This window comes from Seriola dumerili, unplaced genomic scaffold (assembly GCF_002260705.1).
Source record: "Seriola dumerili isolate Sdu_G_001 unplaced genomic scaffold, Sdu_1.0 BDQW01000266.1, whole genome shotgun sequence".
NCBI lineage: Eukaryota > Metazoa > Chordata > Actinopteri > Carangiformes > Carangidae > Seriola > Seriola dumerili.
Genome location: NW_019174521.1, coordinates 198,386 through 223,813, shown reverse-complemented (window position 1 = coordinate 223,813; position 25,428 = coordinate 198,386). Strand labels below are relative to the sequence as shown.

Here is a 25,428-nt window from a genome sequence, read left to right as displayed (position 1 = left end):
ATTTAGTCTGAGCGTTTTATGTGTTCAGATGAAGAAGCTAAACTCCCTCTGCCACCCTCAGACAAACCCGGCCCTCCAGCTTCGGTGAAAATCTCCAAAGTGTTTGCCGACCGTGTGAAGCTGCGGTGGGAGCCCCCGCTCGCAGACGGCGGGTCTGAGATCACCAACTACATCATCGAGAAGCGTGAGACCAGCAGGGCCAACTGGGCACTGGTCACCTCAAACATCCACGGACACATGACCGACTGCTCCGTGGAGAAACTCATCGAAGGACATGAGTACCAGTTCAGAGTCAGTGCTGAGAACCAGTACGGTGTGGGAGACGCCATCATGACTGACGGCGTCATGGTCAAGAACCCGTACGGTACGTTCACACCACCACAGCTGAATTTGGAAAATACCAACTGCAGTACAAAGATGAAATGATCTTACTGACTAATTATAATAATTCTCTAGATAGAAAGATAGATAGATACTTTATTTATCCCCTAGGGGAAATTCATACGTCTAATTCTATTCTAATACGTCTCTGATAATATAACTGAATGTCCTGAAGAACATGTACGTTTAAATGATTATAAACATCTTTATTTATTATCAATCATTTCTTCTTCCATCGTCCAACATTCTAGTGTGAGCATTCAACATTATATCATCTTTGGTTTCAATAATTTAACTCCAATAATTAATTGATGAAGCAGCACATGTTACCTGTCGATGATAAACTCAAACACTGATGGGTTTTTTAATCATGACCTTTTCCCTCAGATGTTCCCGGTCCATGTGAGCCACCAGTCATCACCAACATTACCAAAAATTCCATGACAGTCAGCTGGAAGGCTCCAGCTAACGACGGCAAAGCTCCCATCCTGGGCTACATGGTGGAGAAGCGTGAGGCCACTGAGTTGACATGGGCAAAGGTCAACCGCCGGCCCGTCATCGACAGGACCATCAAGGCCGCTCAGCTGACTGAGGGCTCTGAGTATGAGTTCAGAGTCATCGCCTTGAACAAGGCCGGTCTGGGCAAACCCAGCGATGCATCCAACGCTGCGCTGGCTGTTGATCCTGTCTGTGAGTATCTGCTTTAAGAAACACAAACTCACGGGCCTGAGATTAACAAGTATCTTTAAGTTATCAAATTATCTTTCTCTAACAATTGCGGCATTGTAATTCTCCAGATCCTCCTGGCCCACCTGCCTTCCCTAAAGTGGTGGACTCCACCAAGAGCTCCATCAGCCTTAGCTGGACCAAGCCCGCCTACGACGGTGGCTGTGAGATCATTGGCTACCTGGTGGAGTGCAAGAGAGTAGAGGCTGAGGACTGGACCAAGTGCAATGTCCCGAAAAAGCTCCAGGCCACCAAACTGCTGGTGACGGGCCTGATGGACAACACAGAGTACCAGTTCAGAGTCACTGCCGTCAACAAGATCGGCTACAGCGAGCCCAGCGAGGTCCCTGGAAACCACATGCCCAAGGACATCCTGAGTACGCCCCCCCCACCACCACTGTTTATTATACCACTTTAGAAGACTTTATTAGAAGAAAGTAACAGGAAACCATAGGACAGGACTGTGTGGTAGCTGTTTGTTAATTTACCCAATTTAGCTAACTAGTAATACTAGTTAACACTCCTTTTTCTTTCTTGGTAAAAGTCCAAATTTGAACAATGATGAAGTTATTATTAAGATAATTAAATCAACACTGAACTGAACATAGAAAATCAATTCCTTTGTTTAAAGAGACAGAAAACTAGACAAGGTTAGACTGAATAAATATTGAACTCACACCTGATGTAACAGTGAAGTGATTGTGATTTTCTGTCTCTCCTCCAGTTGCTCCTGAGGCTGAGCTGGATGCCGACCTGAGAAAGGCTTTGGTTCTTCGAGCTGGTGTCACAATGAGACTCTACGTCCCGCTAAGAGGACGCCCCGCACCCAAGGTGACGTGGACAAAGGTGAACGCCAACCTGAAGGAGAGGCAGGGCCTGCTGATCAAGACCTCAGACTGGGACACGCTGCTGATGATCGAGGGCGTCAACAGATACGATGCTGGCAAATACGTCCTGACTCTGGAGAACAGCAGCGGCTCCAAGAGCTACACCATCGTGGTCAAGGTCCTCGGTAAGAGTGTCAGACATAATAAGGAAAATGAAAAGTGAGCGTGGGTTCTGGTATGTTACAGGTGGAAAGACAACTGGGTTAATGAGTGGGTTATTGAAACGTTATATTTCCTTCTGCTCTTCCTCAGATTCTCCTGGACCACCTGTGAACCTGATTGTGAAGGAGACCTCCAGAAGCCACGCCTGCATCACCTGGGACGCCCCGCTGATCGATGGCGGCGGCCCAGTGAAGAGCTACATCGTAGAGAAACGTCTGGCAGAGAGGAAGGCCTGGACCTGCGTGTCGGCAGAGTGCCCCAAGACCTCGTTCAGGATTACCAACCTGGAGGGCGGACAGGCCTACTGCTTCAGAGTGTTGGCCGAGAACGCGTACGGAATCGGAGAGGGCTGCGAGACTGCCGGCAGCGTCCGCGCATCCGGTAGCTACATGTCATTGTTTTTCATACAGTAGATTATCTTTGAATACATCAGAATTCAGTACAATAGACTCCAGTAGAGTGTTTGACAGAGTACGAATAAAGGATTGCTTTAGATACGCCTCGACTAGATTAAAGCTTAAACAGTTCAAACCTTTATTGAACCTCAGAGACATGAAACTTAGATGTTCTGTAACAAATATGAGTGGACTTTTAGGATTTTAAGAATATGAACAAACAAACATGATTTTATTATATTTTCTGTTTTCAACATTAAATATGGTCTCAGACTACTGATCATATGTAAGTTTTTAATTAAAAATGTTTAGAGATCAGTGGCCAATGCCAAGACAGATCAAAAGTCAAACAAAGCGACACCTTTTATTTAAATCTGAGACCTACATCCACATTAAACACATCTTGTTTGACAAACCACGTGCTCAGTCTTGACCCAGCTATCCTCCCTCTTCAGAGCAACCTGGTCCAGTGACAGATTTCAAACCTCAGAAGACCACCAAGGACTCCATCACTCTGGGCTGGAAGAAGCCCATCAGCGACGGCGGAAGCCACGTTACTGCTTACATCCTGGAGCAGAGTGAAGGCGAGGAGAAGTGGAAGCAGATCATGAAGGGCAAGAACACCTCACACATCATCGGCGAGCTGACTGAGGGCAAGGAGTACTTGTTCAGAGTCAAGGCTCTCAACGAGTCCGGGGAGGGACCGCCCACCGAGCTCGCTGTTGTCGCTAAAGACCAGTTTGGTAAGAAATCAGCAATCACACCAGGTGTTGTTACATGTAGGTGTTTGTTTTGCTAGAACATAAAATTGTGTTTGTGATAATCAAACTCCTTTGGATTTCAGTGCTGCCTAACTGCAACTTGAGCAGTCTGCAAGACGGCTGCTGCGTGGTGAAGGAGGGCAGCACCACACGTATCAACATCCCCATCATTGGAGTGCCCTACCCCACCGCCACCTGGAAGAAGGGCGACATGGCACTTGGAGACACCGGCCGGATGTGCGTGGAGGCGTCTCAGGGCGTCACCACCCTGCTGATCAGAGACTGCCAGAGAGGAGATGCCGAAACCTACACCATCAACGTCAGGAACAGCGCTGGCTCCAAGGACTGCAAGTTCCAGCTGAAGGTGGTCGGCAAGCCCGGCATCTGCACCGGACCCATCAAGTTCGACGAGATCACCGCCGACAGCCTCACCCTGGAGTGGGGACCGCCCAAAGATGACGGCGGTGCAGAGGTGTCTAACTACATCGTGGAGAAGAGGAGGACGACAGACAATAAATGGGCCACAGTGGCTTCAGCCATCCAGAAGACGACCATGAGGGTGATCAGGCTCCACGATGGAGTCGAGTACATCTTCAGAGTCTTCGCTGAGAACAAGTATGGGGTTGGAGAGTATCTGAGGTCTGACGCTGTCATCGCCCAGCATCCATTCAGTGAGTATCTCACTCCGAACTAACACTGATGAAATAGTTAAGTGCATTTAGGCCTGAGGTGTTACATGTGCAAGACTGTAACCATAACAGGGACTGTGCTTCATGGTGATGTGAGGATGTGGTTTTCTAATCTTTCTACCCTTCTGTCTTTCTCTGAATCTTCCAGACGTACCCGAGGCGCCTGCTCCTCCAGAAATCGTGAGCATCCGCCATGAGTCAGCCATCTTGACTTGGGCTGATCCAAAGGACACTGGTGGCTCCCCAATTACCGGTAACAGACTGTAATGGATATCAGTTTGTAGTTAAGCATGAGCAAGTAGTGACCAGTCATCATCATTACTAACTGATGTGTTGTCTTTAGGATATCATGTGGAGTTTAAGGAGAGGAACAGTCTGATGTGGAAACGGGCCAGTAAGACTCCTTTGAGAGTGAAGGAGTGCAGAGTCACTGGCCTGATAGAGGGATTAGAGTATGAGTTCAGGGTGATGGCCATGAACATGGCCGGCCTGGGAAAGGCAAGCAAGGTCACTGAGGCTGTGGTTGCCCTGGATCCTATTGGTGAGTTCAGTGTTTTTTTTTCCTAATGTGTTGAAGCAAATTTTTCTCTCTTTTATTATCATACTAAATACATGAATGGAAAAATGTAAAATGCTGCTTGCAAAAGCATATCTGTGTTTTCTATGTAATGTATTTATTTTGTGTTCTGTTAGATCCTCCTGGCAAGCCTGAAGTGATTAACGTCACCAGGACCATGGTCACTCTGATTTGGACCGCCCCCAAATATGACGGCGGATACAAGCTGACTGGCTACATGGTGGAGAAGCTGGAGGCTGGTGGCAAGGCCTGGATGAAGGCCAATCATGTCAACATACAGGGCTGTGCCTTCACTGTGACTGATCTGACAGAAGGATCTCAGTATCAGTTCAGGATCAGGGCCAAGAACTCTGCTGGGGCTATCAGTGTTCCCTCAGAGTCCACTGACCTTCTGACCTGCAAGGATGAGTACGGTAAGCTGAACAGTTGAAACATGTGGGTGATTGCAGGGCCTTGAAAAATGTAATTCTAGTCTTACTAATATCAGGTCTAGAAAGTCATATTTTGAATGTATTATTTCTGTAGACACTTAAAGTGCAACTTTCTTCCACCCTCTGTGCAGAGCCTCCAAGCATCACTATCGACCCAGACATGAAGGACGGTGTATCGGTTAGGGCAGGAGATACCATTGTGGTCTCAGCCTCCAAGATTATGGGCAAACCTCCACCCACCGCAGTCTGGTCCAAGGGAGGCCGTGAGTTCAAGACCTCTGACATTGTCACCATTACCAGCACCCCTACCTCTTCTACTCTGTCCATCAAGTACGCAAGCCGGAAGAACACAGGCGAATACACCATCACCGCCAGCAATCCCTTTGGCATTAAGGAAGAACATGTAAAGGTGAAGGTCTTGGATGTGCCTGGACCTCCGGGCCCCATTGAAGCCAGTAACATTTCAGCTGAGAAGTGCACTCTGACCTGGCTTCCACCAGAGGAGGATGGAGGCTGCTCCATCAAGTCCTACATCCTTGAGAAGAGAGAGACCAGCCGCCTGCAGTGGACCAAGCTAGCAGAGAATGTCATGGACTGCAGATATGTAGCCAGCAAACTGATCAAGGGCAACGAGTACATCTTCAGAGTGTCTGCTGTGAACCAGTACGGCACTGGAGACTCAAGCCAGTCTGGTCCAGTCAAAATGGTTGACAGCTACCGTAAGTTTATTTGGTTTATATATGATTATTATTTTAGAATATTAAGAGATGAAATGAGATTAAAATAATAACATTGCAAATTTCCACATAACCATTGGATAAGGAAAATGTATAACTGACCAAAATGTTCTTGCATGTTTTGTTTGCCCAGGCCCACCAGGCCCGCCCTCAATCCCAGAGATTGATAACGTCAGTAGAAATGCTGTCACCATTTCATGGAAGAGACCAGCACAGGACGGTGGAAGTGACATCAGAGGATATTGTGTAGAGAGGAAAGAGAGGAGAGGAATGAGATGGGTGAGAGCCTGTAAGAGGACAGTCCCTGACCTGCGCTTCAAGGTGCAAGGCCTGAGTGAGGGAGTAGAGTATGAGTTTAGAGTCACTGCTGAGAACAAGGCTGGATTTGGGGAGCCTAGCGAGCCATCACGCCCTGTGATGACTAAGGACATTGTGTGTAAGTAATAGTGGACTTCTCACTTAACTCTGGACTCCGTTTTAAAACAGAAAAGTTTCATACTGTATATAGAAAAGTAAAAACAATAGAAGCACCTGTGTAAAAAAATAACTTCTTTAAACTCTTTTTCTTTGTTCCACTTGTTTTCTTAGATCCACCTGGTCCTCCATCCAATCCCAGAATTACAGACACCACAAAAACCACAGCCACCTTTGCCTGGGGCCGACCCCATTATGATGGTGGTCTGCCAGTAGAGGGATATATTGTTGAGTACAAAAAGGAGGGCCATGATGACTGGGAGACAGAGACACAGTACCCATTGAAAGCTACTGAATATGTTATTGGTAAACTTCAAAAACGTGGCAAATACCACTTCAGAGTCAGCGCTGTAAACTCTGAGGGAGTCGGTGAGCCTGCAGAGGTTGAGAAAGTGACTGAACTGGTGGACCAGGAGGCGCTGCCAGACTTTGAGCTGGATGCTGAACTCAGGAGAACCCTGGTGGTCAGGTCCCGTGCTTCAATTCGTATGTTTGTTCCCATCAGGGGCCGTCCTGTTCCTGAGGTAACATGGAGCAAAGATGATACCAACCTGAAAACCCGTGCACACATTGACACCACAGAGTCCTACACTCTACTGGTTATTCCTGACTGCACCAGATACGATGCTGGAAAGTACAACCTCTGTCTGGAGAATGTTGCTGGAAAGAAGACAGGCTTTGTTAATGTGAGAGTTCTGGACACACCAGGACCACCAGTCAACCTCAAACCTAGAGAGATCACCAAGAACAGCATCACCCTCCAGTGGGAAATCCCCATAATCGATGGTGGTTCCAAGATTCATAACTACATTATTGAAAAGAGAGAGGCTACCAAGAAGGCCTACACAGTGCTTACCACCACATGGCAGAAGTGTTCCTTCAAATTTACAGACCTTGACGAGGGAGCTTACTACTACTTCCGTGTCTCTGCTGAGAATGACCTAGGCGTGGGTGAGCCCGCTGAAACCCCTGAGCCAATCAGGGTGTCCCAAGCCCCCTCTGCACCAGAGAACTTGTATGTCACAGATGTGACTGCTGACAGTGCCAGCCTTGCATGGGTCAAGCCCCTGCACGATGGTGGCAGCTTGATCACTGGATATGTCATTGAAACCCAGAAGAAGGACACTGACCAGTGGGTCCATGTGGCCACCATCAAGGCTCTGGACTACACTGTCACAGATCTGACTGAGGGGGCAGAATATACCTTCCGCATAATGGCTGTCAATGCATCAGGTAGGAGCGACCCCCGTGAGAGCAGGCCTGCAGTCATCAGAGAGCAGACTTCTGCTCCCTCCTTTGATCTGCGTGGAGTCTACCAGAAGACGGTCATCGCCAAGGCAGGAGACCGCGTCAAGGTGGAGATTCCAGTGCTTGGCAAACCCAGGCCTGTGGTTTCCTGGAAGAAGGGAGACATGGCTCTCAAGGAGACACAAAGAATCAACACTGAAACCACACCAACATCAACTATCCTCAACATTGGTGAGATCAAGAGGACTGATGGAGGCCAGTATTCCATGACTGGAAAGAACATGTTGGGTACGGTGACTGAGACAATCACAGTCCTAGTCCATGACATTCCAGGTCCTCCCACTGGTCCCATTAAGCTGGAAGAGGTCTCATGTGATTATGTTCTTATGTCCTGGGAGGCACCAGAGAATGATGGAGGCGTTCCCATCAATAACTATATTGTTGAGATGCGAGAGACTATCGGTACTTCATGGGTGGAGTTGGCAGCTACAGTGATCCGTACAACATTCAAGGCCGCTCGACTCAACACTGGAACCGGATATCAGTTCCGTGTCAAAGCCCAGAATCGATATGGCATTGGACCATGCATTGTCTCCGAGCCAGTTGTGGCTGCCTATCCATTTGATGTGCCAGGTCAGCCAGGCACTCCTGTGGTTACATCTTTCAACAAAGATGCAATGACTCTGAGTTGGAATGAGCCATCCTCTGATGGAGGCAGTGCTATCCTTGGCTATCATGTGGACAGAAAAGAGAGAAACAGCATTCTGTGGCAGAGAATCAGCAAAGCTCTTGTTGTTGGAAATATCTTCAAATCAACAGGCCTTGTTGATGGAATCGCATATGAACACCGTGTTACTGCTGAAAACATGGCCGGTCTCAGCAAGCCAAGCAAACCCTCTGAGCCTATGTATGCTTTGGACCCAGTTGACCCACCAGGCAGGCCTGTGGCACTGAATATCACCAGACATGAGGTCACTGTGTCATGGACCAAACCAGAGGGAGATGGTGGATTTTCCATCACAGGATACACAGTGGAGAGGAGAGAGATGCCAAATGGACGCTGGCTCAAAGCCAACTTCAACAACATCCTCGAAACCATCTATACAGTCAGTGGTCTGATTGAAGATGCAACTTATGAATTCCGTGTCTTTGCTAGAAACTCAGCTGGTTCTATCAGTGCTCCATCCCAGCCATCTGAGGCAATCACATGCAGAGATGATATTGAAGAGCCCAGACTTGATGTTGACGCATCGTATAGCAGCAATGTTGTTGTCATGGCAGGGGAGGTATTCAAGCTGGAGGCCAATGTGACTGGCAGGCCAATCCCATCTCTGGTATGGACCAAAGAAGGAAAGGAGCTTGAGGATACAGGCAAGCTAGAGATAAAGACATCTGACTTCCATACAACTCTAATAAACAAAGATTCCCTCAGGAGAGATGGTGGTGCTTTTACTCTGACTGCTAGCAATCCAGGTGGATTTGCCAAGTTCACATTCAATGTCAAGGTGCTCGACAGACCTGGACCACCCGACTCCCTGACAGTAACTGATGTCACGGCTGAGAAGTGTGTCCTGAATTGGCTGCATCCAACACACGATGGTGGTGCCAAAATCGAGTACTTTATTATTCAGAGGCGTGAGACCAGTAGGTTGGCCTGGACAAATGTGGCCACAGACCTTCAAGCAAATAGATTCAAGGTCACCAAACTTCTGAAAGGCAATGAGTACATCTTCAGAGTCATGGCTGTTAACAAGTATGGCGTTGGTGAACCCCTGGAATCTGAACCTGTCATCTGTGCCAACCCCTATGTCGCCAGTGATGCACCACAGCAGCCTGAAGTCACCACCATTACCAAGGACTCCATGGTTGTCTGCTGGGAGCGCCCTGAACATGATGGAGGCAGCAGAATAAACACCTACATAATTGAGAGAAGGGATAAGACTGGCCTGCGCTGGGTGAAGTGCAACAAGAGGACTGTTACTGACCTGCGATTCAAGGTCTCTGGCCTCACACCAGGACATGAGTATGAATTCAGAGTTTTTGCTGAGAACAATGCTGGTCTGAGCCAACCTAGTCCTTCCAGTCCATTCTACAAAGCAGTAGACACAATCTTCCAGCCTGGACCTCCAGGGAACCCCAGGGTGCTGGACACAACCAAGTCTTCTATCACCCTTGCTTGGAACAAGCCTGTGTACGATGGTGGTTCTGAAATCACTGGTTACATTGTGGAAACCTGCCTGCCTGAGGAGGATGAGTGGACAATTCACACTCCCAAGAAGGGCTGGACAGCCACTTCCTTCACCATCACTAACTTGAAGGAAAACCAAGAGTATAAAATTAACATCTGTGCCACTAATTGTGAAGGAGTAGGAGAGCCTGCTGCTGTTCCTGGTACCCCCAAGGCTGAAGACAGACTGCTTCCTCCAGAAGTTGAGCTTGGAGCAGAGCTGCGTAAGGTGGTGTGCATCAGAGCCTGCAGCACACTTAGACTCTTCGTCCCCATCAAGGGCAGACCAGCACCTGAAGTAAAATGGTCGAGAGAGCATGGAGAATCCCTAGACAAAGCAAACATTGAAATCACCTCATCATTTACCACTCTTCACGTAGAAAATGTTGACAGGTTTGATGGAGGTAAATACATGGTGACTGTAGAGAATGCCTCAGGAAGCAAGACAGCTTTTGTTAATGTCAGGGTACTAGATACTCCTGGAGCACCTCAGAATCTGATCATCAAGGAGGTCACAAGAGATTCAGTATCCCTCGTTTGGGATGCACCTCTCATTGATGGTGGCTCCAGAGTTCGCAACTACATTGTAGAGAAGCGTGAGTCAACCAGAAAGGCCTACTCAACTGTCTGTGCAAGCTGCCATAAGTCAAGTTGGAAAATTGGAGAGCTGGAGGAAGGAAAGATGTACTTCTTTAGAATCCTGGCTGAGAATGAATATGGTGTTGGCCTCCCGGTGGAGACTGTTGAACCAATTAAAGTGTCAGAGAGGCCTCTACCTCCTGGTAAAGTGTCCCTCCGTGAAGTTACAAGCACCAGTGTCACGCTAAGTTGGGAAAAACCTGACCATGATGGTGGCAGCAGAATCACAGGCTATATTGTTGAGATGCAAGGTAAAGGCAGTGAGAAGTGGACCCAGGTCATGGTGGTAAAGACCAATGAAGCTGTTGTAACTGGCCTTACACATGGAGAGGAGTACATGTTCCGTATTTCAGCCACCAATGAAAAGGGAGCTAGTGACCCACGTTCTCTCAATGTGCCTGTGGTGGCAAAAGACCTTGTTATCTCACCGACCTTCAAACTGCTTTTTAGCACATTCAGTGTGCTGGCAGGAGATGATCTGAAGATAGATGTACCATATGCTGCATGTCCCAAGGCCACAGCAACTTGGCTCAAAGACGGTGTTGTTCTCAAGGAGACAACAAGAGTTAATGCTGAGGCCACAGACAAAAACCTTCTCCTGGTCATCAAGGAGGCTTGCAGAGATGACGTGGGCACATACACTATCAAACTAACTAACAAAGTTGGCGAGGCATCCACAGACATCAGTGTTGTTGTTCTAGATAAGCCTGGTCCTCCAACAGGCCCAATTAAGTTGGATGAAGTCACTGCTGACAGTGTGGTGCTGTCCTGGAATCCACCAGAGTATGATGGTGGTTGCGCCATCAACAATTACATCGTTGAGAAGAGAGACACATCTACTACAAACTGGCAGATTGTGTCAGCTACAGTTGCCAGAACCACCATTAAGGCAGCCCGTCTGAAGACTGGATCTGAGTACCAATTTAGGATTGCTGCAGAGAATAGATACGGCAAGTCCTCAGCTCTGCTCTCTGAAAGCATTGTTGCTCAGTATCCATTTGAAGTGCCCAGTCAGCCACGTTCTGTTACGGTCCAGTCAGCCACCAGGGAAAGCATGGTGGTTGTATGGGAGAAACCCAGTAATGATGGTGGAAGCAAAATTCTGGGCTATCATGTAGAGCTCAAAGAGAGAAACAGTATACTGTGGGTGAAACAGAACAAACAACTCATCCCAGAGACCAGATTCAAGGCTGTTGGTCTTGAGGAGGGTATTGAATATGAGTACAGAGTCTATGCTGAGAACATTGTCGGCCTCAGCAAAGCCAGCAAACTGAGTGAAATGCAAGTGGCCAGAGATCCTTGCGACAGACCGGGAAAACCAGAGGCTGTTATTGTAACAAGAAACCAAGTGACACTCAGATGGACCAAACCTGAGTATGATGGCGGCATCAAGATCACAGGTTATGTGGTTGAGAAGAAGGAAGCAACAGGCCGCTGGATGAAGGCCAGTTTCACCAACATCATTGAGACTGAATTTGTTGTGACAGGACTTACTGAAGATCAGGTTTATGAGTTCCGTGTCATTGCCAGGAATTCAGCAGGTGTCTTCAGTCAGCCCTCTGATTCAACTGGAGCTATCACTGCCAAGGATGAGGTGGATCCACCCAAGATTGACTTGGAAGCTAAATACTCCCAGGCTGTGGTGGTAAATGCAGGGGAAACATTCAGGCTTGAGGCTGTTGTCGCTGGTAAGCCTGTGCCCACAATACACTGGCTGAAGGAAGGTCAAGAGATCACTGAAGCAGCTCGCTTAGAAGTCAAGAACACAGACTTTATAGCTTGTATAGTTGTTAAAGAAGCCATTCGTGTTGATGGAGGTCAGTACACTTTGCTGGTGAAGAATGTTGGAGGAGAGAAATCTGTTAACATTAATGTCAAGGTCCTGGACAGACCAGGTCCTCCCGAGGGCCCTATCTCCATCTATGGGGTCACCAGTGAGAAATGCTCAATTTCCTGGAAATCTCCCATGCAAGACGGAGGTAGTGATGTTTCCCATTACATAGTTGAGAGGAGGGAAACCAGCAGACTGGTTTGGACTGTAGTTGAGCCAAAAGTTCAGACACTGAACTTGAAGATTACCAAACTTCTTCCTGGTAATGAGTACATCTTCAGAGTGATTCCAGTCAACAAATACGGAGTTGGTGAGCCTCTGGAATCTGAGCCGATGATTGCCAGAAATCCATTTGTCACTGCCAAACCACCAACAGAGGTAGAAGTCAGTACAATCACCAAGGACTCCATGGTGGTGACCTGGGAGAGACCAACTAATGATGGTGGTAGTCCCATCCAGGGATATATTGTTGAGAAACGTGACAAGGACGGTGTAAGATGGACCAGGTGCAACAAGCGCACAGTGAGTGAGCTGCGCTTCAGAGTGACTGGACTCCTAGAAAATCATAGCTATGAATTCAGAGTTGCTGCTGAGAATGCTGCAGGTGTTGGCACACCTAGTGCACCAACAGTGTACTACAAAGCATTGGATCCTATCTTCAAACCAGGCCCACCAAACAACCCCAAAGTAGTCGACTCATCTAGGTCCACTGTTTCCTTGACATGGGGCAAACCCATCTATGATGGTGGCTGTGAGATTAAAGCGTACATTGTGGAGGCCTGCAATGGGGCATCTGATGAGTGGTTTATGTGCACTCCTCCCACTGGAATCACAGATACTATGTTTACAGTGAAAAAGCTTCTCGAGAAGCATGAGTACCAGTTCAGAGTATGTGCCATCAACAAAATTGGTGTTGGTGAACATGCTGATGTTCCAGGAAAGATTCTCCTGGAGGAGAAGCTTGAGGCTCCTGATCTTGACCTGGATGCTGATATGAGAAAGATGATCAACATTAGGTCAGCAAGCACTCTCAGGCTGTTCGTTCCTGTGAGAGGTCGTCCAGCCCCTGAGGTGAAATGGGGTAAGGCAGACGGTGAGATTAAGGAGACTGCCCAGATTGATAATACAGGCAGTTATGCTTCACTTGTCATTGAGAATGTTGACAGATTTGACAGTGGCAAGTACACCCTGACAGCAGAAAATGCCAGTGGAGTGAAGTCAGTTTTCATCAGTGTCAGGGTCCTGGACTCACCTAGTCCACCAACTAACTTCATGGTGAAAGAGATTACCAAAACTTCTGTCACTCTCACATGGGAGCCTCCACTTCTGGATGGTGGCTCAAAGATTAAGCATTATATTGTTGAGAAGCGTGAGAGCACCAGGAAAGTTTACTCTCCCATCACCACCTGCAATAGGATGTCATGGAAAGTTGAGCCTCTTCCGGAGGGTGGAATCTTCTTCTTCAGAGTCCTGGCTGAGAATGAATATGGTGTGGGTCTCCCCGCCAAAACGTTGGAACCCATTAAGATCTCTGAGAAGCCTCAGCCACCTGGTAAAGTCAGTGTTGTTGATGTTACTCATAGCACTGTAACCCTCACCTGGGAGAAGCCGGAACATGATGGCGGCAGTAGGATCAGTCATTATGAAATCGAATTGTCACCTAAGGACAGTGAGGCCTGGTCTGTGTGTGCTAGTGTGAAGGCACTGGAGACTGTAGTGACAAACCTACTCAAGGGAGAGGAGTATCAGTTCAGAGTTGTAGCTGTAAATGACAAGGGCAAGAGTGACCCCAGACAACTGGTTCATTCAGTTGTAGCAAAGGATCTTGTGATTGAGCCTGCTGTTAGACCCAAAGTGAGCACCTACAGTGTCCAGGTGGGCCATGACCTCAAGATAGAGGTCCCAATTGCTGGTCATCCAAAGCCAACCATCACCTGGACCAAGGACGGTGCTGCTCTTAAGCAGACCACCAGAGTTAATGTCACTGACACAAAACATCAAACCACCCTCACCATAAAGGATGCCACAAGAGAGGACGGAGGCATGTATAGCATCAATATCTCTAATGCCCTGGGATCCAAGGATGCCACTATTGAGGTGATCACCCTGGACAAACCAGGCCCCCCAACAGGCCCTGTCAAGTTGGATGACATAAGTGCTGAAAGTATCACTCTTAGCTGGGAACCTCCTACATACACAGGTGGCTGCCAAATCTCCAACTATGTGGTAGAGAAGAGAGATACAACCACAACCAACTGGGTGGTCGTATCTGCTACTGTGGCCAGAACCACACTGAAAGTGGCTAATCTGAAGACAGGTGCTGAATACCAGTTCAGAATCTATGCTGAGAATAGATATGGAAAGAGTTACGCAATTGATTCAGAGGCTGTTTTGGCACAGTATCCATTCCAGGAGCCTGGGCCACCAGGAACACCATTTGTGGCTTCATACACCAAAGACTATATGGTGGTTGAGTGGCACAAACCCCCATCTGATGGAGGCAGTGCCATCTTGGGCTACCATCTGGAGAGGAAAGAGAAGAACAGTATCCTCTGGACAAAGATCAACAAAATGCTCATTCAAGACTGCAGGTTTAAATCTACTCCTCTTGAGGAAGGCATTGAGTATGAGTATAGAGTCTATGCTGAGAATATTGTTGGCATTGGAAAATGCAGCAAAGTTTCTGAGGTTTATGTAGCCCGTGACCCATGTGATCCCCCTGGCCGCCCTGAGGCTCTGATTGTGACCAGGCACTCGGTGAAGCTGAGGTGGACCTCTCCAGAGTATGATGGTGGAAGCTTAGTTACTGGCTATTTAGTGGAGAAACGTGACCTTCCTGAAGGAAAGTGGATGAAGGCTAGCTTTACAAACATCATTGAGCATGAATTCACAGTTACTGGCCTGACAGAAGACAGTAAATATGACTTCAGAGTAATAGCCAGGAATGCAGCTGGTGCTGTCAGCAAGCCATCTGAGTGCACAGGATCCATCACAGCCAAGGATGAAGTTGAACCACCAAAGTGTGAGACAGATCCTATGTACAACCAGACCATTGTTATCAATGCTGGAGAGACTTTCAGTCTGGAGGCCAGTGTGGAAGGAAAGCCCATCCCCACAGCTCAGTGGTTCAAGGGAGCTGTTGAAGTTGAAAACTCAGCAAGGGCTGAAATCAAAAATACAGATTTTAAGGCATTGTTAGTTGTGAAGGATGCCATCAGAGTGGATGGTGGACAGTACACTCTGGTTCTGACTAATGTGGCTGGAACAAAGACTGTCCCATTCAGTGTGAAGGTTCTGGACAGACCAGGACCCTCAGAAGGACCTCTTACTGTCAGCAATGTCACTGAGGAGAAATGCTCACTATCATGGCTGCCACCCAGGCATGATGGAGGAGCTAGCATTTCTCACTACATCATTCAGAAGCGAGAAACCAGCCGCCTGGCATGGACTGTGGTCTCCAGTGACTGTGGAGCTACCATGTTCAAGGTTACCAAACTGTTGAAAGGCAATGAGTACATCTTTAGAGTCATGGCTGTTAACAAGTATGGTGTGGGTGAGCCTCTCGAGTCAGCACCAGTTATCATGAGAAATCCATTTGTTCCTCCTGGTGCCCCTCAGGAGCTTGAGATTACTAACATTACTAGAGACTCCATGACTGTCTGCTGGAACCGCCCTGAGACCACAGGAGGCAGCGAGATTGTTGGTTACATTGTTGAGAAGAGAGACAGAGCTGGAGTGAGGTGGACCAAGTGTAACAAACGCAGGGTGACAGACTTGCGTTTTAGAGTAACAGGACTAACTGAAGACCATGAATATGAATTCAAGGTATCTGCTGAGAATGCAGCTGGAGTGGGTCAGTCAAGCCCAGCTTCACCCTATCTCAAAGCCTGTGATCCCACCTTTGAACCAGGCTGTCCCACCAATGCCCATGTGGTCGACACAACTAAAGACTCGATCAGTCTGGCCTGGCATAGGCCCATCTATGATGGTGGTTGTGAGATTCAAGGATATGCTGTTGAAATTACCAAGGCTGATGAGGAGGAATGGACCATATGCACCCCACCCTCTGGAGTTAGTGCTACCAAGTTTACCATCACCAAGTTGGTGGAGCACCAAGAATACAAAGTCCGCGTCTGTGCAATCAATAAGCTGGGTGTTGGTGAGCCCATTGAGATCCAGGGAGTCGTGAAACCTCTGGATAAAATTAATCCTCCAGAGATGACCCTGGATTCAGAACTCAGGAAGGGAATAGTTGTCCGTGCAGGTGGCTCAATGAGAATCTGCATTCCATTCAAGGGCCGTCCTACTCCTGAGATCAGCTGGGCCAAGGAGGATGGAGAACTGCCCAGTAAAGTCCAGATAGAGACAGGCGAAGATTACACACAGCTCTCCATTGACATCTGTGACAGATATGATGCTGGAAAATACATCCTCAACCTGGAGAATAGCGCTGGCACCAAGTCAGCCTTTGTCTCTGTCAAGGTTCTGGACACTCCAGGGTCCCCTCTAAATTTGACAGTCAAAGACATCAAGAGAGAAAGTGTTACTGTGACCTGGGAGCCTCCTCTTATTGATGGTGGTGCAAGAATCAAGAATTACCTGGTTGAAAAGCGGGAGTCCACCAGGAAGGTTTATTCTAATGTGGATAACAAGTGCACAAAGACAAGCTACCGTATCACTGGCCTCACTGAAGGAACTATCTACTATTTTAGAGTCTTAGCTGAGAACGAGTTTGGAGTGGGACAGCCAGCTGAGACAGAGAAAGCAGTAAAGACATCCGAGCCTCCTCTGCCTGTGGGTAAGGTTACTTTGACTGCAGTGACCAAAACCACTGCTTCACTCTCCTGGGAGAAGCCAGACCATGATGGAGGCAGCAGGATCATGGGCTACTACATTGAGATGCAGCCTGTGGGCTCAGAGGAGTGGGTGGTGGCCGCTACAACCAAAACTTGTGAGGGCACTGTTACAGGCCTTAGTGCAGGACATGAGTACTTGTTTAGAGTGTTAGCTTTCAATGAGAAGGGCAAGAGTGACCCCAGGGCTCTGGCTGCACCAGTCACTGCTAAAGATGTAACTATCGAGCCCGGATTCAAGATGGCATTCAACACTTACAGTTTACAGCATGGTGATGATCTGAAGATTGAGATTCCAGTGATTGGACGCCCTGTTCCCAAGGTTGAATGGAAAAAGGATGGACATGCTCTAAAAGAGACAACCAGACTAAATGTATCTAGCACTCAATCATCAACTAAGCTGTACATAAAGGATGCAAATAAGGAAGACTCTGGTAAATACATTCTCACAGCCACCAGCAGTGTTGGAACAGCTACAGAGGAGCTTACTGTTATTATTCTTGATAAACCTGGCCCACCCACAGGCCCTGTGAAGATTGAAGAGGTGAGCTCTAATTATGTCACTCTCTCCTGGGAGCCACCAGAGTACACTGGAGGCTGTCAGATCAACAACTACATTGTGGAGAAGAGAGACACCACCACGACAGCATGGCAGATTGTGTCTGCTACTATTGCCAGGACAACCATCAAAGTCACCAACTTGAAGACTGGAGTTGAGTATCAGTTCAGAGTGTCTGCTGAGAATAGATATGGAAAGAGTTCTGCCATTGTTTCTGCCGCTGTTGTTGCTCAGTATCCATTCAGTGAGCCTGCTGCTCCAGGAACACCAATTATTTCTGCAGCAACCAAGGATAACATGGTTGTTGAGTGGAAACCACCGACCAACAATGGAGGCAGCCCCATCCTAGGCTATCACCTCGAGAGAAAGGAGAAGAACAGCCTGTTGTGGACTATGCTCAACAAGCTTTTAATCCCAGACACACGTTTCAAGACTACAGAGCTGGAAGAAGGTATTGAGTATGAATTCAGAGTTTATGCTGAGAACATTGCTGGAATCAGCCCGGCTAGCAAGATCTCTGAGGCCACAGTTGCTAGGGACCCCTGTGACCCACCAGGCACTCCTGAGGCTATTGAAATCACCAGAAACCATGTGACACTCCAGTGGACCAGGCCTCAGTATGATGGAGGCAGTGCAATTACTGGCTATGTGGTTGAGAGAAGGAAGCACCCAGATACCCGCTGGATGAAGGCCAGCTTCACCAACATCATTGATACCCAGTTCACATACAGTGGCATGACTGAGGACTGTGTTTACGAGTTCAGAGTCATTGCCAGAAATGCTGCTGGCATTTCTAGCCGTCCCTCTCAGACCACAGGAGAAATTACTGCTAAAGATGAGATTGAGGCTCCAGAAGCCACCATGGATTCTAAATTCAAGGATCTGACAGTTGTTCATGCTGGTGAAACATTCGTCATTGATGCTGATTACACTGGCAAGCCAATGCCTGAGGTTGTTTGGTTAAAGGATGGAAAGGAGATTGACCAAACCACACCAAGAATGGAGGTTAAGACCACACTCACACGTACCATCCTGACAGTGAAGGATTGCATTAGAATTGATGGAGGCCACTTTGTTCTCAAGCTTGTCAATGTGGGAGGAGTTAAGATGATCCCAATCAATGTTAAAGTTCTGGATAGACCTGGTCCTCCAGATGGCCCACTAGAAGTCAAAGGTGTAACAGCTGAGAAATGCTATCTTCACTGGAACCATCCTTCACATGATGGTGGAGCCAGCATCTCTCACTACATTATTGAGAAGAGAGAGACTAGTCGTTTGTCATGGACCGTGGTTGAGCCCAAGATCCAGGCCATCAGCTACAAAATCACAAAACTGCTGCCTGGCAATGAATACATCTTCAGAGTCACTGCAGTGAATAAATTCGGTGTTGGTGAGCCTTTGGAATCTGAGCCTGTTATTGCTCGTAACCCCTTCACCACTCCCAGTGCTCCCTCCACCCCAGAGGCCAGTGCTATCACTAGGGATTCCATTGTACTTACCTGGGAGAGGCCAGGTGATAATGGAGGAGCTGAGATTGATGGATATGTCCTTGAAAAACGTGATAAAGATGGCATCAGATGGACTAAGTGCAACAAGAAGAGGCTGAATGACCTGAGATTCAGATGCACTGGTCTCACAGAGGGCCACTCCTATGAATTCAGAGTCTCAGCTGAAAATGCTGCTGGTGTGGGAAAACCTAGCGCACCAACTGAATACATCAAGGCCTGTGATGCCACTTATCCACCAGGACCTCCAAATAATCCCAAAGTCCTCGACCATTCAAGCACCAGTGTCTCCCTGTCCTGGTCCAGGCCTATCTATGATGGCGGAGCACAGATCAGCGGATACATTGTTGAAATGAAGGAGGCAGCAGATGATGAATGGATTACTTGCACACCATACACTGGTGTTCAGGCTACTCATTACACAGTGAAGAAACTTAAAGAGAATGCAGAGTACAACTTCCGCATCTGTGCTGTTAACTGTGAGGGAGTAGGAGAGCATGTGGACCTACCTGGGTCTGTGATTGCTGCAGAGAAGCTGGAAGCTCCTGAAATTGAACTAGACGCTGACCTAAGGAAGATGGTCAATATTCGCGCCACTGCAACCCTCCGTCTGTTTGTGACAATCAGGGGAAAGCCCGAGCCTGAGGTCAGGTGGTCAAAGGCTGATGGCACTTTGAATGAGCGTGCCCAGATTGATGTCACAAGCTCTTACACAATGCTAGTGATTGAAAATGTTGACAGATTCGACACTGGCAAATATATACTGACCCTTGAGAACCTCAGTGGCTCTAAATCAGCCTTCATCAATGTCAGAGTTCTTGACTCACCCAGTGCTCCTATCAACCTGGAGGTGAAGGATGTGAAGAGGAATTCTGTCTCTCTCTCTTGGGAGCCTCCTCTAATCGATGGTGGGGCTAAGATATCACACTATATTGTGGAAAAGAGGGAGCAGAAAAGAATGGCTTTCACCAGTGTTTGCACAAACTGTGTGAGGAACTCCTACATTATTTCTGACCTGCAGGAGGGAGAACGATACTATTTCCGTGTATTGGCTGTGAATGAGCTTGGAGTAGGTCTGCCTGCTTCCACAGATCAAGTCAAGGTGTCTGAAGCTCCTCTGCCTCCTGGTAAGATTGTCCTGGTTGATGTGACTCGTCATACTGTCACTCTTTCTTGGGAGAAACCTGATCATGATGGAGGCAGCAAGATCACAAACTATATTGTGGAGATGCAGCCCAAGGGAGATGACAAATGGACTGTGTGCAGTGAAGTCAAAGCACTGGAAGCTACTATTGAAGGACTTGTAACTGGAGAGGAATACTCCTTCAGGGTGTTTGCTGTGAATGATAAGGGCAAGAGTGATGCCAAACCTCTGGCTGCCCCTGTGGTGGTCAAGGACATCACAGTAGAGCCCATTATCAACCTCCTGTTCAACACATACAGTGTAAAGGCAGGAGATGACTTGAAGATTGATGTTCCCTTCAAGGGAAGACCTCAACCAGAGGTGTCCTGGAAGAAGGATGGCCAGGCGCTTAAGCAGACAACCAGGGTCAATGTTCTTAACTCCAAGACCTCATCCAAGATTACCATCAAGGATGCAACCAAGGAGGATGTAGGAAAGTATGAGATCACTTTGACTAACTCAGTTGGCACCAAGACAGCTGAAATCTCTGTTATAATCCTGGACAAACCTGGCTCACCTAGCAACATTAAGGTGGATGAGGTGAGTGCTGACTTCATCTGCCTGTCTTGGGATCCTCCAACCTATGACGGTGGATGCCAGATTAACAACTACGTGGTGGAGAAGAGAGACACTACCACAACCACATGGCAGATAGTCTCAGCCACAGTAGCCAGGACATCTATTAAGGTGACTCGCCTCAATCAGGGAACTGAGTACCAGTTCCGTATTGCAGCTGAGAATCGTTACGGCAAGAGTCATGCTATTGACTCGGGTCCTGTTGTTGCTCAGTATCCATTCGAGCCTCCTGGCCCTCCAACCAACCTCCATGTTGCCCATGCCACTAAGACTGGCATGCTTGTAGTATGGGGCAGACCTGCCAGTGATGGGGGAAGCCCTGTTATTGGTTATCACATTGAATGCAAAGACCAAAGTAGCTTACTGTGGACTAAGGTCAACAGAGGACTGTTGGCTGAAAACCAGTTTAAGATGACAGGCATTGAAGAAAGTCTGCTGTATCAGTTCAGAGTCTATGCTGAGAATATTGCTGGCATTGGTCCATGCTCTAAACCCAGTGAGCCTGTGGCAGCCAGAGATCCATGTGAATCTCCACATAACCTTAGAGTCACCAACATTACCAGGACCTCAGTTTCTCTATTCTGGGAGAAGCCAGAGTATGATGGTGGAGTAAAGATTACTGGTTACATTGTTGAGCGTAAAGAACTTCCCAATGGCCGCTGGCTGAAATGCAACTTCACCAACCTTCAGGATACCTACTTTGATGTTACAGGCCTCACTGAAGATGTCCAGTATGACTTCCGTGTCATCGCTAAGAATTCCGCAGAGATGTTGAGTGCTCCTTCTGAGAGCACTGGTCCTGTCACAGTTAAGGATGATGTAGACCCTCCCACTATTATCCTGGAAGACAAGCTCAGACAGCTGGTTGTCATTAAAGCTGGGGAGATCATCAAAATTGATGCTGAAATTACAGGACGTCCACTTCCAGTTGTCTCATGGTCTAAGGATGGAAAGGAGATTGTGGCCAAGGCCAGGTGTGAAATCACCTCCACCAACTTCGCAACCACCCTGATTGTCAGAGATGCTATCAGGAGGGATTCTGGCCAATATGTTCTGACCCTGCACAATGTGGCAGGAACCAGGTCTGTGGCTATCAACTGTAAGGTTCTGGACAGACCTGGACCGTCCTCGGGACCTTTGGCGGTGTCTGGACTCACAGCAGAGAAATGCACCATAACATGGGGACCCCCTCAGGAGAATGGCGGTGCTGAAATTATGCACTACATTGTGGAAAAACGCGAGACAAGTCGCCTTGCCTGGACTCTTGTCTATGGAGACATGAAAGCAACCACCTGTAAAGTGACGAAGCTGCTCAAAGGAAATGAATACATCTTCAGAGTCAGGGGAGTCAACAAATATGGGGATGGCGAGGCCCTGGAGAGTGAGCCAGTGAAGGCCATGGATCCATTTACTGTGCCTGCAGCTCCCACTAATGTCCAGGTCACCTCAGTTACTAGTGAGGCAATGACCATCTGTTGGGAGAGACCCGTTTCTGATGGTGGAAGCAGTATCGCTGGCTATGTCATTGAAAAACGAGAGAAGACCGGTCTTCGCTGGTGCCGTGTTAACAAGAAGCCTGTTTATGACCTTAGAGTCAAAGCCTCAAACCTTCGTGATGGTTGTGAGTATGAGTACAGAGTGTTTGCAGAGAATGCTGCTGGCCTCAGTGCTCCTAGCAACCCTTGCCCACTCACCAAGGCTGAAGACCCACAGTTCCTGCCTTCACCTCCTGCTAAGCCCAAAATCATTGACTCTACAAAGACCACAGTCACCCTGTCATGGAACAAGCCACTATTTGATGGTGGAGCACCTGTGACTGGTTACAGAGTAGAATATAGGAAGTCTTTCGATGATGAATGGTTTATTGGAGTCCAGAACACCAAAAACACAGAGTTTACAGTGGTGGGATTGACTCCTGGGGCTGAATATGTGTTTGTTGTCAAGTCCATTAACAAGATTGGTGTCAGCGAGCCCAGTTCTGAGTCTGACAGACAGGTTGCCAAAGAGAGAGAGGAGGAGCCAGTCTTTGACATCAGCAATGAGATGAGGAAGACTCTTATTGTGAAAGATGGAAGCTCATTTACTATGACAGTGCCCTTCAGAGGTAAACCCATCCCCAGTGTCACATGGACTAAACCTGATGTTGACCTTAGAGTCCGTGCTGTCATTGACACCACAGACACCTTCACCTCCATCACCTTAGAGAAGGCAACTCGCAACGACTCTGGCAAATACACCGTCACCTTGTCCAGTGTAGCTGGAACCTCCTCCTTGACACTCAGTGTCAGAGTCCTGGACTCCCCTGGACCACCTACCCATGTAGAAGTCAAGGATGTGACCAAAACCTCTGCTACTGTAACCTGGGACACTCCTGAGAATGAGGGAGGAGGACCAGTCAAGAATTACCTTGTTGATATCCGTGAGGCCAGCAAGAAAGGCTGGACTAGGTTGACTGACACATGCCACAGACTGACATACAAATTGACAGATCTCCAGGAGGGAGAAGTTTACTACTTCAGAGTGACAGGCGAGAATGAGTATGGTGTTGGTGTTCCTGCTGAGACCAAAGAGGGAACCAAGATCACAGGTATTGACTTTTAAGTTGGAAACATTATAGCCTCTTTTTATTATGCAAACGATAATACTCGATTATTTATATAAAACACATTATGTCTTCTTTCTCCAGAAAAACCAACCCCCCCACCAAAGCTTGGTGTGACTGATGTGTCCAAGGAGAGTGTGTCCTTGGCCTGGGCCAAACCAGAACAAGATGGAGGAAGCAGAATTACTGGATACTTAGTGGAAGCTCTGGAGAAAGGCCAGGAGAAGTGGGTTAAGTGTGGTGTAACCAAGTCCATCCACCTCACAGTGTCTGGTCTGAGGGAGAACGCTGAGTACTTCTTCAGGGTCAGAGCTGAGAACCACGCTGGATTCAGTGACGTTAAAGAAATGGTCAACCCCGTATTAGTCAAAGACCAGCTTGGTAAGTTACACACAGGTCAAATTTACCAGAGTCAACAAATTGGTGAAAAATAACGCAATATAAATTCTTGTAGTAATTGTATTTAACAAGGTCAAATGATACAATATTGCAACTAATTTCATCTGCTGAAACTCTCTTTTTACTTTTTTGTTGCAGAATCTCCTGAGATCAACATGAAGGACTTCCCTCACAATACAGTGTATGTCAGAGCCGGCTCCACCCTCAAGTGTGAGATCCCACTGACAGGCCGACCTCTGCCTAAAGTCACTCTGTCCAAGGATAATGTGCTGCTCAAGTCAACAATGAGGTTCAACTCTGAGGTCACCCCTGACAGCATCAAGATCACTTTGCGCGAGAGCATTGCTGGAGACTCAGGACGCTATGACATCACTGCCTCTAACTCAAGTGGAACCACTAAGTCCTTTGTAAACATCGTGGTTCTGGACCGTCCTAGTGCCCCAGTTGGACCTGTGGAGCTGTTTGACATCACAGAGGACAGCGTTAGCCTGAAGTGGCTCCCGCCAGCATATGAGGGTGGCAGCCCCATCACCAACTACATTATCCAGAAGAGAGAGACCACCACAGCCAACTGGATGGATGTCTCTTCTGCTGTGGCCCGCTGCACCATGAAGATCATGAAGCTGACCACTGGCCTGGAGTACCAGTTCAGAATCAGGGCTGAGAACAGATATGGAGTCAGCGAGCATATTGACTCACCGACCGTCGCTGTCAGCCTTCCTTACAGTAAGCAATCTTTCTTTTTGGAGGGTTTTTCTTCCCTCTTTTATCGTCATTTATTATTTTTTCTACTCTGTTTTTCACAATGAACGTGTAAACCCTCCAACTCTGCTTCTTACTTGCCAGCTATTCCTGAGGCTCCATCGACTCCAGAGATCACTGCTGTAACCAGGGAGACAGTCACTGTAGCCTGGAAGGAGCCCAAGTCAGATGGTGGTAGCCACGTGTTTGGCTATCACCTCCAGATGAAGGACAGGAACAGCATCCTTTGGCAGAGAGTCAACAAGATGGTGATCCGTGCTACACACTTCAAGGTCACCAACATCAATGCCGGACTTATTTATGAGTTCAAGGTGGCAGCAGAGAATGCTGCTGGAATAAGTGCCTTCAGCAAGGTTTCAGATGCAGTGCTGGCTATTGATGCCTGTGGTGAGTGGAATGTCAAAAAACCCTCTATAAAAGTCAAGGAATGTGAGATTACTGCCACAGTTGTCTTATAACGACTTCCCACTGTCTTTTCCTGCAGAGCCACCGATCAACTTGCGCATCAGTGACATCACCAAGAACTCCATCAGCCTGGCCTGGCAGAAACCCAACTACGACGGTGGATCCCCGATCACTGGCTACATCATTGAGAAGAGAGAAGGTGTTAGTGCCAGGTGGTCCAAGGCTAACCTCACCAATGTCACAGACACCCGTTTCACTGTGACTGGCCTCACCCAGGACGAGACATATGAGTTCAGAGTCAAGGCCAAGAATGCTGTCGGTTCAGTGAGCAACCCGTCCATGACTGCTGGACCAGCCACATGCGTCGACACCTACGGTAGGTCTCTTTCGTGTTTCTGAACATTCTATTCCAAACTGTG

At 47.9% G+C, this 25,428-nt stretch overlaps 1 protein-coding gene across 1 annotated transcript in view; it reads left to right on the top strand.

Moving 5' to 3' along the window:
• LOC111230426 (titin-like) overlaps window positions 1–25,428 on the top strand; it is a 203,286-nt gene that overhangs the window by 151,824 nt on the left and 26,034 nt on the right. The window contains 16 exon segments of the mRNA XM_022757167.1: window positions 62–364; window positions 769–1,071; window positions 1,179–1,484; window positions 1,832–2,119; window positions 2,247–2,537; window positions 3,007–3,294; window positions 3,396–3,983; window positions 4,345–4,542; window positions 4,695–4,991; window positions 5,141–5,728; window positions 5,880–6,182; window positions 6,335–23,428; window positions 23,528–23,824; window positions 23,981–24,568; window positions 24,689–24,991; window positions 25,089–25,385. Coding sequence (XP_022612888.1) covers window positions 62–364; window positions 769–1,071; window positions 1,179–1,484; window positions 1,832–2,119; window positions 2,247–2,537; window positions 3,007–3,294; window positions 3,396–3,983; window positions 4,345–4,542; window positions 4,695–4,991; window positions 5,141–5,728; window positions 5,880–6,182; window positions 6,335–23,428; window positions 23,528–23,824; window positions 23,981–24,568; window positions 24,689–24,991; window positions 25,089–25,385 — 22,332 coding nt within the window.